At 36.0% G+C, this 13260-nt stretch overlaps 1 protein-coding gene and 1 non-coding gene across 2 annotated transcripts; both read right to left on the minus strand.

Moving 5' to 3' along the window:
- Nucleotides 1-70: 70 nt before the first annotated feature.
- Nucleotides 71-144, minus strand: TRNAV-AAC (transfer RNA valine (anticodon AAC)). The gene has a single exon. It is a non-coding gene; the product is annotated as a tRNA-Val (tRNA).
- A 660-nt stretch (nt 145-804) lies between these two features.
- On the minus strand, nt 805-3299 carry LOC133796872 (serine/threonine-protein kinase Aurora-3). Its single transcript, XM_062234560.1, has 7 exons — nt 3025-3299; nt 2392-2592; nt 2069-2311; nt 1872-1967; nt 1541-1755; nt 1336-1408; nt 805-1225 (listed from the first exon to the last, which is right to left on the minus strand). Exons 2-7 carry the CDS (start codon nt 2539-2541, stop codon nt 1124-1126), a joined length of 879 nt encoding a protein of 292 aa, XP_062090544.1. The 5' UTR covers nt 2542-2592; nt 3025-3299; the 3' UTR covers nt 805-1123.
- Between the last annotated feature and the right edge of the window lie 9961 nt (nt 3300-13260).

Here is a 13260-nt window from a genome sequence, read left to right on the forward strand (position 1 = left end):
TTTACAGTGTAAGGGGGAAAATTCAGCGATTTTTTTTAGGGTGGTGAAAAAAGTAGAAAATAATTTACATTGGCGTCGCCCGGACTCGAACCGGAGACCTTCAGTGTGTTAGACTGACGTGATAACCAACTACACCACGACACCTCGTATATGCAACTGGGATACAATTATATATTTGTTCATAATTATTCATTTCAAATGATGGCCTATCCGTTGTGGAATTTTGTGAAATTTTCATTTATCAAAGGATAATGGCATCATTCCACATTGAGTGATATCAAGAATTCCCTGAGCAGCTCCGAGAAAACAACCATTTAAAATTTTATGTGGTTTTCCTTTTCTCTACATTCGAGCAGCTCGGTAATCGGTATGTGAGATTTTCAGCTAAGGTTCATTGTAAGCCCTTGAGTTTATCTGTTGATTGACAAATTGTCGTCTCAGGTCACTGATTACACAGTTGGATGCTGTAGTTTATTCATTTCTTTTTTAAAAGTAAATTCAATAAAAGAGAAGAATTACAATGGATCAGGATTCTCAGCATAAAAAGCTGGAGAAACCCAAAGGGAATGACCTTCAATCCAAATACTAGAAGGCTTAGTCTAGCAAGACAGTAAGCCATATGGTTGTCAGTCCTACGAGTATGTATTACATTATTTTTGGCAAAAACACTACATTCAAACTTAATTTAGTCGTTGATCTCACCAAAGTCAGTCAAAGAGGATCTTAGAATGGAAATACTCTTAACCCTTAGGAGACAATGAGGTGAGAGGAAATACCTTTGTTCCTATCTTAGCAAGAGAAGTCCCAAAAGTTCCAAGCTCTTTTCATACTTGTTTCTTTGTTCACGATTTCGTGTAAAAGTTCACATTAGTTCAGTGTCTGCTCTCAGTAGTTACAAAATATTTGACATAAAATCGTATGTCATCTCTGAATACATTAGTTCACAAGGCATAATATTGATCTTTGAAAGAAAAAGAAAAAGAATACAAGGACCACCTACTATGACACATAAAATCTAGCATCGATTGTGGTTAAGAAGTTGCATTGCCTTTTGGCTAAAATATTAACAGAAACTGTGACCCAGTTCTGGTCAATTCTTGAACATCCACCAAGAGCAGAAATACTAGTTATTGCAGATGCCACTGGGATCTGCATTCCTGATAATCCAAGGGTGCTCCAGAATGTTCCGCAGAGATAGTCTCTTCGATGATTCTCTTACTAGAAGCTGCAACAAAAAATTTCATGGGATAAAATTACACCTCAAAACATTCCATTAATGATACCACTTTCAAACGCAGACACCATTAAAGAACATAGCCAGGTCCACAAACTCACCCTGCTAATGAGATTTTTGGCTTCTTGAGAAACATTAGGTGTCAGAGGGAAGCACAAATCAACTTTCAATATTCTGTAGTTTCCATAAGCAATGAAAAAAAAACATCAATTGCCCAACTTGTTATAATCCACACTTGACCAAATGATGACTAATTACTAACTACCCAGATAATGGACTTACAAGTAAACGAGTTATTTGTGTTACCTTCTGAATGTATCTCTTTGAGTTTCAGCCTCAAATGGAGGTGCCCCATATAGAAACTCGTAACAAAGAATACCCAAAGTCCAGTTATCAACAGCGTAATCGTGAGCTTTATTCTCCACCATTTCTGGTGCTAAGTAATCCAAAGTTCCACACATGGTATGCCTCTTGCTACTCGACTGAACAGACCATCCAAAGTCTGCAATTTTCAACCGACCCTGCAAAGTTAGAGTATTTGATCATTGAATTGAAACCAATTACGCAAAAGCACAGGCCCAAATTACAAATTCAAGTAAATTAACAGTTGTTCACAGAAACTGAGAGTAGGCAATACCTGATGGTCAAGCAACAAATTTTCTGGCTTTATATCTCTATGAATTACATGCTTCTCATGACAATACGCCAGCGCTTGTGCAAGGCTTAAAATATACTAAAAATAATAATTGAATAAGTAATGTAAAAAAAATATATGAACATTAATCTTGAAAAAAGAAGCATATAATAGACAAAAAACATGAAATAATTTAGTACCGTGGCGGCTTGGTTTTCAGAGAAATGACCATTTTTCCGAAGCTCCCCATAGAGCTCGCCGCCATGAGCGTACTCAAGAATCAAGAAGATGCGTTGAGAATCGTGAAACCAGCCGAAGAGTCGAAGAACGTTGGGATGCCTAAGACTGGTCTGAATCTCCATCTCACGCCTAAGTTGATGGTGCATCGAGTGTTTCTCCATTTGCTCCTTGAATATAATCTTCAATGCTACTATGTATTTGCTCTGCTCCACCATTTTTTTAAACAAATTTATAAAATTAAAAATAAAATAAAAAATGAAAAAAAAGATTTTTATTTGAGTACCTTGGTTTCTCGGGCGAGATAAACTCGGCCGAATTTTCCTTTGCCGAGTGGTTTTCCGATCTCAAAGTCTTGCAATGACCAACTTCGCTTTGGATATTGGCCCCACTGTCTTTCAGTATCTGATCTCATCTTCTCGGATCTGGTCGCCATGTTTACTACGATGGGATTTCAAATACCAGAAGGGCGGGAAACTTGGGTACCCTGGGCTCAAAACTCCAAATACTCAATATAAAGGAGATACTTACAAAATTATGTATTATCTTTTAAATGGATGAAAATTTTAATTTATTTTCATAAATGAGTACCATAAAACTCTTTTTTTTTGTGTGTGAGCAAATGAGTACCATAAAATTTTAATTAGTTCTTGTCGTAACATTAACACACAGATTAAACGCTCAAATAATATATTTATTGTATGTTAATTTTGAATGTCTATATTTGTATAAATATATATGACTTCAATCAAACCAGAGCCAAATACTCCCTTACTACTTTTTCTCCTTCAGATTTTACCCTTTACAAGAATCAAGTAAACCTTTTTAATTTGATTCAAAATCAACCCATAAACAGTCTTTGTACACCATAATCAAAGAAAACCCAAAAAACATTATAGTCAGAAGAAGCAAGACTTACAAGTAAAGTTTAGATTTGTGGAGGGATATCTCTCTTCGGAAGCCACCAGGAAGATGGATCAAACTTCCGCCTTCTTCGACAGTTTTAAGGCCCAAGTAAGCGGCATCTCCGGAGAGTTGACAGGCTGTGAGTCTAGAGCGAGCAATGAATAATGAGCAAAGGCGAAGAGGTGGGAGAGAACGAGAGGAGCTGTGAAGAAGAAGAAGATGAGAACTAGGAGGCGGTGGAAAGAAAAATTATAGGGGTTTGCGTTTTTCAATTTTCGGCCTAGTGTTTTTTAGAGTTGAAAATGCTTAACCGTTATTTTTATGGCCCGTCCCCACATAATTTTCAAATCTATAATATTGTATTTGTAAATCAAGCCCTATACTATTATTTTTTCAAGAAAATACTAAAATTTTTGGGAAATTTGAGTTTTTATGCTTAATGAGAAGTTCTAAATCAAAAAAATAGTAGCATTTTTAATCATTTCAAAAAAATGCCAAATCTTTTTGACATTACCCAAAATACACATCTCATAATTTTTCCATCAACTTACTCTTCTCTTTTCCCTCTCTCTCTCCCTCAACCCATTCCTCTCAACTCTTTCTCTAGAAAAAAAAATCATAGGTAAGGTAAAATATAAGAGAATTCAATATAATAGCAAGTATGCCTTACTTAAGACACTAAAATACTGCATTTCGAACAGATCTGTGCAAGATTTTTGAGTTTTTTTTTTGCGATTTTTTTCAGATCTGAAACTTTGAAATCTGCAGAAAATCGACGTGGTTCAATGGTGCTCGATGTTAGCTCGATGGAGCCTTCAAAATCAAGATTTTCATGAAAAAATCGATGTTGCTCGATGGCGGTTCGATGGATGTTTAATGGTGTTCGATGCAATTCTTGCAAGATACGTAATTTTTCACTAGAGTGTCTGTTTTGGGTGATATTTTTTTTTTTTGTATTTTTTCAAGATCTACACGTTTGAGATGTGTATATACACATTTGAGAAATGTAAATCTTGAAAAAAAATGACAAATGCAAAACATACCTCATGTTCAAGATATGTTTTGGTATGTTTTCAAATTCTAAACTTTGAAAATGTGTATGTGAACATCTAAAACATGTAGATCTCACAAAATTACCCAAAATAAAAAAAATCATCCCAAACGGACACCCGAGTGAAAAATTATGTCTCTTTCAAAAATTTCATCGAACCACCATCGAGAAACCTTGAATTTTTCATGAAAATATTGATTTTGAAGGCCCCATCGAGGTAGCATCGAATACCATCGAGCAACCATCGAGTTAGGCATGATTTTTGAGTTATTTTTCAGATTTGAAACTCTGAAATATGTAGAAAATTGACTTTGCTCGATTGTTGCTCGATGGTGCTTGATACCAGCTCGATGGGGCCTTCAAAATCAATATTTTCATGAAAAATTCGAGATTTCTCGATAGTGGTTCGATGGTTGCTCGATGGTGGTTGGATGTAATTCTTGTAAGAGACATAATTTTTCACTCGGGTGTCCGTTTGGGATGATTTTTTTTTATTTTGGGTATTATTTTTAGATCTACACGTTTTAGATGTTCACATACACATTCTCAAAGTTTAGAACTTGAAAACATACCAAAACATAACTTGAACATGAGGTATGTTTTGCATTTGTCATTTTTTTTCAAGATTTACATTTCCCAAATGTGTATATACACATCTCAAACGTGTAGATCTTGAAAAAATACCAAAAAAAAAAAAAAAAAAAATCATCCCAAACAGACACTCGAGTGAAAAATTACGTATCTTGCAAGAATTGCATCGAACACCATCGAACCACCATCGAGCAACATCGATTTTTTCATGAAAATATTGATTTTGAAGGCCCCATCAAGTAGGCATCGAGCACCATCGAACCACGTCAATTTTCTGCAGATTTCAAAGTTTCATATCTGAAAAAAATCGCAATAAAAACTCAAAAATCATGCCCATATCTGTTTGAAATGTAGTATTTTAGTGTCCTAAGTGAGGAATATTTGTCGTTACATTGATTTCTATGATATTTTATCTTACCAATGAATTTTTTTTCTAGAGAGGGAGTTGGGAGGAATGTGTTGAGGGAGAGAGAGGGAAGAGAGAAGGGGAAGGGATGAGAAAAATTATGAAAGGGGTATTTTGAGTATTGTCAAAAGAATTAGCATTTTTTTTAAATGATTTAAATGCCTAGCATTTTTTTGATTTATAAACACTCATTAAGCATAAAAACTCAAATTTCCCAAACTTTTTTAATAAAGATATATTCTAAATGAATAACAATAGGTACACGGTAAATGTACATTTTATAACCAAAATTGTAATGCCCCGGATTCCCTATTATGGTTAATGGCTGGATTAGTAGGCCGGGAGGGCCATAACTGTTTAATTATGCCATTAAATGTGTTTATGCATGTTTATGAGAATTATATTATCATATGATGTTAAATGCATGCATGTGAGTCCACATTTGTTTACAGGGGTATTCTGGTAATTTGGCCCGTTGAGGGTATAATTGAATACTTGTTTGTATGATAATGATATACTGTGAGACCACATTATAATGTGGATTGGTTCGAGTATTTCGACATGAGACGATCTTAGAACATGATTTATTTCGGGGTGAGTCTCGGGGTGATATTGGTGGTTATAGCGTTACCGGGGATTTTAGGGTAACGGGATATGAACTATTGATGTTTGAGGATATTGAGATTAGCGGGAATTGGGAAGCGTTAATTATAATTAACGGGTTAAGCGGGAAGTACCAATTTTGCCCTTGGGGTGGCTTAGAGGCTTAAGTTGACACAAGGGGTATTTTGGTCTTTTTGGAAGGATATATATAACTTAAGTGGCTTAGAAAGCTGTGGTATAACAGAGTAAAACAGGGGTTTGCTTCTTCATTCCCGTACCTTCCCATAGCTTCATCTTCTCCATTGCCTTCTTTGAGAGTTTTGTGTTCTTGGTGGTAATTCAAGCTAGAGGAACTTAAGGCTGGGTTGGAGCACTTGTGTTAGCCTGTGAAGGAGGCTTAAAGCTAGTCTCAAGGTGAGTTTTGGCTATTAATTTCAGCTGGTGCTCTGTTTTGCTTATAGTTTTTAGTTCATGGATTTTGATGTGGGGAGTGAGGATTAAAGGGAGTTTTTATGTAGTTTTGATTGGGGTTTAATGTGAGTGAGCTAAGGTTGTTATTTGAGGGTTTAATTACATGTTTGGAGGAGGTTTTATGATGGTTTGAGAGGCTGGTTTGAGAGAAAAACGCACAGGGGGAAAATCTGGTTTGTGCGTGGGCTAGTTGCTGAACTGGGCTGGGTGCCGCGGCACAGCTTTTGCGTGCCGCGGCCCATGCGCGTCTGGCAGATGGGGGCCTCTTTGTTTGGGGGCGTGCCACGGCACAGCTTTTGGGGGCCGCGGCCCATAAGGCCAAATTTGCTAAAAAGTGGGTTTTAGCTTAGGGATTCAAACCATAGGCCTCGGGGTTGGACCTAGTATCCGGTTGGGTAGTATTTGATGTCTCGGGGGCTGGGTTTTGGTTTGGGAACCCTCGGTTATCATTTTTATTGATAAATTCTATAATTTGGTTATGACCAGGTGACCATCAAGGATTTTAAAGGTTGATCGTTCTCAGGGGTCGTTCATATAATATTCTCACTCGAACCAGAGGTAAGAAAACGGTGTCTGGGTACAGTTGCACCCTGTATAGGTATATGACATGCGTGGTTTGATACTTGAGGCATGTTGGTTGATATATGTGGACATGGATTGCATATTAAATGCTGTTGAACGTTGTTTACCTGTTTGAGACACTGACTAGTCAGGGACCGACTCTAAAGTCGATAATCATGCATTGAATGACTCTATAGCATTAATGCCAGACCGACCCTAGGGTCGAGGAACTTATAAGCGCTTGCCTGGCTTACAACCAGATGAATATAGCCAAGGTATATGACCCCGGTGACTGTTTGTCACATGGCTAAGGGACGTTGTCCATAGTTTCGACTCCAGAGTCGTGAGGAAGGTTATGTTGGTGGCTAATCACCATACACCTGTCCTAAACAACTTACGAAAGATTCATTTCTCAGTTAAGCCTTGGTGACCCTATCGTCACATGGTTAGAGGGAGCGATGCTCATTATTGTGACTTTTGGCTATTGTCACCTATTTGTTGGACTGATAGTCCTGAATGGTTATTATGATCGTTGTTGATATTATATCATGCTCTATTGTGTTTTCTTGCTGGGCCTTGGCTCATGGGTGCTATGTGGTGCAGGTAAAGGAAAGGAAAAGCTTGGCCAGCCTTGAGTGGAGAGCTTGGGCGGTGTGATGTACACACAGGGCCGCTTGATCGCCACGGTCAAGGAGTTCTCAGAGGGACTAGGGGTTTACCCTATTTTTGCCGCTTAGGCCGGCGGGGATTGCATATATGAACTGTAGCAACTCTTTTGTAACATGAACTACTTGTAAACATTTTTAAAAGGCTCATGAGCAGTTTGTTTACTTAATAAAATGTACCCTTTCCTTTTTACTGGTTTTACACCTTAACTTGTTAATGACACTTAGATCACGTTTTTAACCAAAGGACTCAGGTAGCGAGTCAAATTTCCGGTTCACCGTTCTCCGTAACTGTTCTGGGATAGCCAGGGCGTTACAAAAATGGTTAAGGGCACCTGGTTTCCAACACCATAAGTACGTGACGTAGTGTTATTAGTGCAATCTAAAATTGGGTCTCACACATTTGAATTTAATAAATATTATGAGTTATCGCTAACCAACCATAGAGTGCCACCTAAAGTGGTGTTGGACACCTCAGGTGCCAAATATCAATACTCATTTCAAAATAATGTGTAATATATCTTAAATCATTTAATTTTTTTCTTAGAGCCATACTTATTATTTTTGTGTTTGACTTAACAAAAATGTCTCATCATCGTATTTACATCATATCTTAAATTATTTAATTTTTTTCTTACAGTGAGACGTATTATTTTTATATGTGATTTAACAAAACTGTCTCATCGTTGTGTGTACATCATATCTTAAATCATTTAATTTTTTTTCTTAGAGTGAGACATATTATTTTTATGTGTGATTTAACAAAAATATCTCGTGACTGTGTGTATTTTGAGTTTATAAAATAAGTGTATGCCTAACATTTTTTTTGACAAAGTGTATGTGTAATAGTTCTAAATTTGTAATATGAACGGTCATAAATTATCATATGTTCCTTTTAAGATACAATTTAAATTATGTAGTTTGATAATTCAGTGCTAATTTATATGTAAATTAAAATATAAATATAAGTATATACTGAGAAAAACAAGTCAATTTATAATAAATTTATTCTGTTATATTTACACTCCATGAGTATAAAAGGGGTGCATTTACATAAGTTTCATTTTTGCTCTTCACATTACTTTCTAAATAAATATCTAATAAATTCTTAAAACATCTTTTCACACACCTTAAAAAAAATTAAGTACAAAATTATCAATTAATAACTTATTTTACTTTTCTTTCAAAAAAAAAATTTACTTTTATTTTTTTCTACCTTTATAATCTATTATTTAAAAAATTGAAATATCTTTGACATTCATAGTTTAAAAAAATAATAACCATTTTAAGATTAAAAAACTTAATTGCAATTGTCTTTTTTCTTAAAAAAAAAACATAGTCGCAATTTTTAATTTCATTTTTTAAACTCAAAATAAGAACAAATATAAACATAAATAATTTAAAATTATTAGTAAAATAAGAATATTTAATTTTCATGCTACTCAAATAAAAGTTAATTTGTCAAAATAAATAAATAAATCATTAAAGTTTGTACTTTTTTATTAAAAAATGATAAACTAATTAATATAGGGAAATTTCACATTCTATGCATCATACAAGTGCTAATTAAAAAAAATGTTAGACATATTAAATATTTCAAAATAATGTCACTTTTTGACACTCTACCTGTTTAACGCCCAAACGTGACTTCTACTTAGCGGTAGTCGTAGTATAGATGAGCGGTCAATTCCACAAGGAGGTAAAGAAACAAGTTAATCAATAAATAAATGTTAGAGATAAATAATATGAAGAAAATAGAACAAGTAATATTTTTGTTGTTTTTGAGATTTAAAGATTAGAAATAAATATAGATTAAAATGTGATGTAACAATAAGTAACAAGTAGGAAGGATCAAGAATCACCAATATGCATACTTATTTATTTGGATCTTTGATTCACAAAAATTACACAAATGGATGGTTCACATCCCAACTATTCATTTGGAAGATTTAACATTGAAGCACAAATATATTTAACAAAAATGTATTCAAGTGATTATTATTCTTTACCATGAAAAGATGAGATAAATCTTATGAGAAATCTAAAAATAACATTATACCATTGGCAATAATGCAATAAAAGATTGGACATAAAACCTAACACAAATATTATTTTTACCATTTATAAAATATATAAAAAGAGCATGACTAATTCTATTTAGATTTTAGCAAAAGTAAATATATATGGATGAGATGGAGAAAATGATAAAGATATTATCTATATTATTTTTACTAATTTGATAATACATAGAAAGTGCTTGACAAAATCCATATACTATTAGTAAACATATATATAGATAACAAGATGAGGAAATAAAGATGAAAGAAAATAAATCACTCAAATATATAAACTTTAAATACATGGTGAATCAAAAATACCAAACAAAGTCATAGTGCATATAGGATCATCCTAACCTTCCCAAGAAGGTTAGCCTATTATGCTAGACATTCTCATGAAATTCTAGAGAGAAAATATGAGAAATGAAACTAAATTTTGGTAGAGTTTTGCTACCTAAAAATTACATAGAAAATGTGAAGAAAGAGTCCCTATTTTTTTTTTTTTTTTGAAAGACATCTCAAATTTTATTCATCTCAAATCAGCCACCAAAACAGACTCTGAGGTAGCATCAACATTAGTAAAAATACAATCAGCAGTAAAAAGAGCGGCTCTAGCAACTGTATGAGCGGCTCTATTCGCAGATCGCTTTACAAAGAACAAACTGACAAAAGATAACTCTGAGAGAAGTAATTTACAATCATATATAATTGAACCAAAAACAGAAGGCATGTAAATAGAACTTCTCACAGCTTGCACAACCACCAAACTATCCATCTCAATTACCACTCGTTGCCATTGTGCAGTTTTGATCCAACTAAGGACCTCCTTTAATCCCATTGCTTCAGCCACATCAGGTTGCAAATTGCCTTGCTTGCACCACGACCGATATGTTAAAACAACACCTTGGTGATCACGAACCACTGCTCCCAACCCAAGTTTGCATTCATTAGTAAATATAGCTGCATCAATATTTATCTTGACACTGTTTACATCAGGTTTCGTCCAAAGCTCCAAACCATCACCAGGATAGGTAGGTCCCAATGACAGAAAGAAATTGTTATCTTGAGCTTTTAGCCATTGATCAAGATAAATTCTTGCAGACTTAACAATGTACTCAACCGAGCTAGTCCTTTGCTGCCACACAATACCATTTCTCGCATTCCATAACGACCAACAAATCATCAGTACAAGAGCAGCAACACCAACATCAACCCGACCCAATACCCCCCGTATCCACGATCCAAACGTAACAACATCACCATTATAATTGTCCAAACCAGCATAAACCCAACACATTCGAGAGAAAGAGCAAGTAACCAAGCAATGCAACATAGTTTCATTGTACACCTCACAGAAAGGGCAAAACAAAGAAACTTGTACCTTTTTAATTCGAAGTTGCACACGGGTAGGAAGACAACCCATAATAGCACGCCAAACTGTGTTCTTCACCTTTGGAGGAACTTGCAGCAGCCAAAACTTTCTCCAAAAAGCAGTTTCCTCCCCATTCCCATCATTAACACCATGGATCATTCTATAAGCACTCTTGACAGAGTACAAACCGGTTCTATCCAATCCCCAATACCAAACATCACCCTCGCTGGCAATACCCAGTGGTATACTAAGAATTTCCAATCTATCCCGATCATTGAATAAATCTCGAACAACCTCCTCATCCCAAGCTCGCTGGTTCACCATGAAAAGACTGTCCACACACTTATCTTCCAAACCATGCAACTCAGAAGTACATAAGGATGTTCTTCAATAGGCAGCCACGGATCCAAACATATTCTGGTAGTGCTTCCCGTCCCCACTCTTCTTCTGAGCCCCTTTTTAATAACAGCTTTCGTCTCAAAAATGCTTCTCCAAATGTAACTAGGATTGGACCCTAATTCAGCTTCAGGAAATTCACCTTTAGGAAAGTATCTTGCTTTAAACACTTTACTAACAAGTGAATCCGGTCTCACAACTAATCTCCAAGCTTGCTTTCCCAACATGGCTAAATTAAACTCCCGCAAGTTGCGAAAACCCATCCCACCTACATCCTTTGAGCGAGCCAATCTTTCCCAACTCATCCAATTAATCCCATTTCCCTGAGTAGAAGAGGATCGCCACCAAAACTTCGCCATCATTCCTTCAATTTCCTTACAAGTTCCCAAAGGAATTAAGAAAACACTCATAGCATATGTAGGAAGAGCTTGAACAACATTTTTTATTAGAACTTCCTTTCCCGCCCTTGAGAGTAATTTTCCATCCCAACTAGTAATTCTTTTCTGCATTTTCTCCTTCAAGAAGCCCAGCACAGCATTCTTATTTCTTCCCATGATAGTGGGCAAACCCAAGTAGAAAGTATTGTCATCGGCCTCCTGAATTCCCAGCAAAGAACAAATCTCATTTTTGATATCATCCCCAACATTTAAACTAAAAAAGACAGAGGATTTAGCCATATTTACTTGCTGCCCAGAAGCCTTTTCATAGGTGTGTAGGAGGTCAAGAACTCTTCTTGCAGTGTCACTCGTTGCTTGGCAATACATGTAACTATCATCGGCGAACAACATGTGAGATATAACAGGTGCCCCCCTAGCAACCTTACACCCTTGTAACAGTCTGCTCCTTTCATACAAATGAACAAGTGAAGAAAAACCCTCAGCACATAAGAGAAATAAATAAGGAGACAATGGATCTCCTTGTCGAATTCCTCTGGTTGGCAAAATAGGACCCATGACATGCCCTTGATGCGTGATTTGATACCTTACTGACGATACACAAGTAAGAATCAAACTAACCCACCTTTCATGAAAGCCCAACCGAGCCATTATAGCACCAAGAAACACCCACTCAACTCTGTCGTATGCCTTACTCATGTCAAGCTTCAAGGCCATATATCCAACTTTTCCACTAGTTTTTCTTTTCAAATAATGCATCACCTCATAAGACACCATAATGTTATCAGATATCAGCCTTCCAGGGATAAACGCACTCTGATTATCGGAGATAATGTCTGTCATAATGTTCTTCATACGATTTTCCAAAACTTTAGCTAACACCCTGTAAGCCACATTGCACAATGATATTGGCCTTAAATCTCCCATCTGCTCAGGAGTCTTTTTCTTAGGAATAAGGACTATATTTGTATCATTCACCTCTCTTGGTAAAACCCCCGTTTCAAAAAAATCCCGAACCATCTCCACCACATCCCCACCTACTATATCCCAATATTTTTGGTAAAAACCCGGGCTCATTCCATCAGGGCCCGGAGCTTTGTCTGGGTGCATCTCCCATAAAGCCGCCTTCACCTATTTTGGGTCAATAACCTCTAGCAAGCTGTCATTTTGAGCATTGGTAACCTTCGGATTAATACCATTAACTACTGGCTCAACATCAACACCAGAAGTAGCAAACAAATTTTTGAAATAAGTGACCATCACATCCCCGAGTCCATTACTCCAATCAACCCAATCACCACCATCATTTTTCAACCTGGCTATAGAATTATTACGCTTCCTAGCACTAGCCTTAGCATGAAAAAATTTGCTATTCCTATCACCTTCATTGAGCCATAACTGTTTAGACCTCTGCTTCCAATAAACTTCCTTCTGAGTTAACACCTCAAACAACTTCCTCTGCTCAGCCTCAAAAAACTTAACAGACTCCTCATCATGATTGCCCTTAACCCTTCTAATATTTTCCTTGCACTCATGAATTCTTTTTTTAAAAGCCCCAGTGAACTCACGACCCCATATACCCAACACTTCCCCACAAGCCTTGATTTTTTCATTTATTTTCTTCCCCACACAACTTACCCACACATCATTCACTACCTGCTTACAAGATGGTTCACGAAGC

The sequence above is a fragment of the Humulus lupulus genome, chromosome 8 (genome assembly GCF_963169125.1).
Source record: "Humulus lupulus chromosome 8, drHumLupu1.1, whole genome shotgun sequence".
Lineage (NCBI taxonomy): Eukaryota > Viridiplantae > Streptophyta > Magnoliopsida > Rosales > Cannabaceae > Humulus > Humulus lupulus.

Bases quoted from the DNA above. Each gene is read 5' to 3' on its own strand.
- LOC133796872 (XM_062234560.1), bottom strand. From the start codon at position 2,541: ATGGCGACCAGATCCGAGAAGATGAGATCAGATACTGAAAGACAGTGG. The intron at 2,312-2,391 runs GTACTCAAATAA...ATGGTGGAGCAG, and splicing joins ATCTCGCCCGAGAAACCAAG to AGCAAATACATAGTAGCATT. The intron at 1,226-1,335 runs GTGAGTTTGTGG...TTTTTGTTGCAG, and splicing joins CCAAAAATCTCATTAGCAGG to CTTCTAGTAAGAGAATCATC.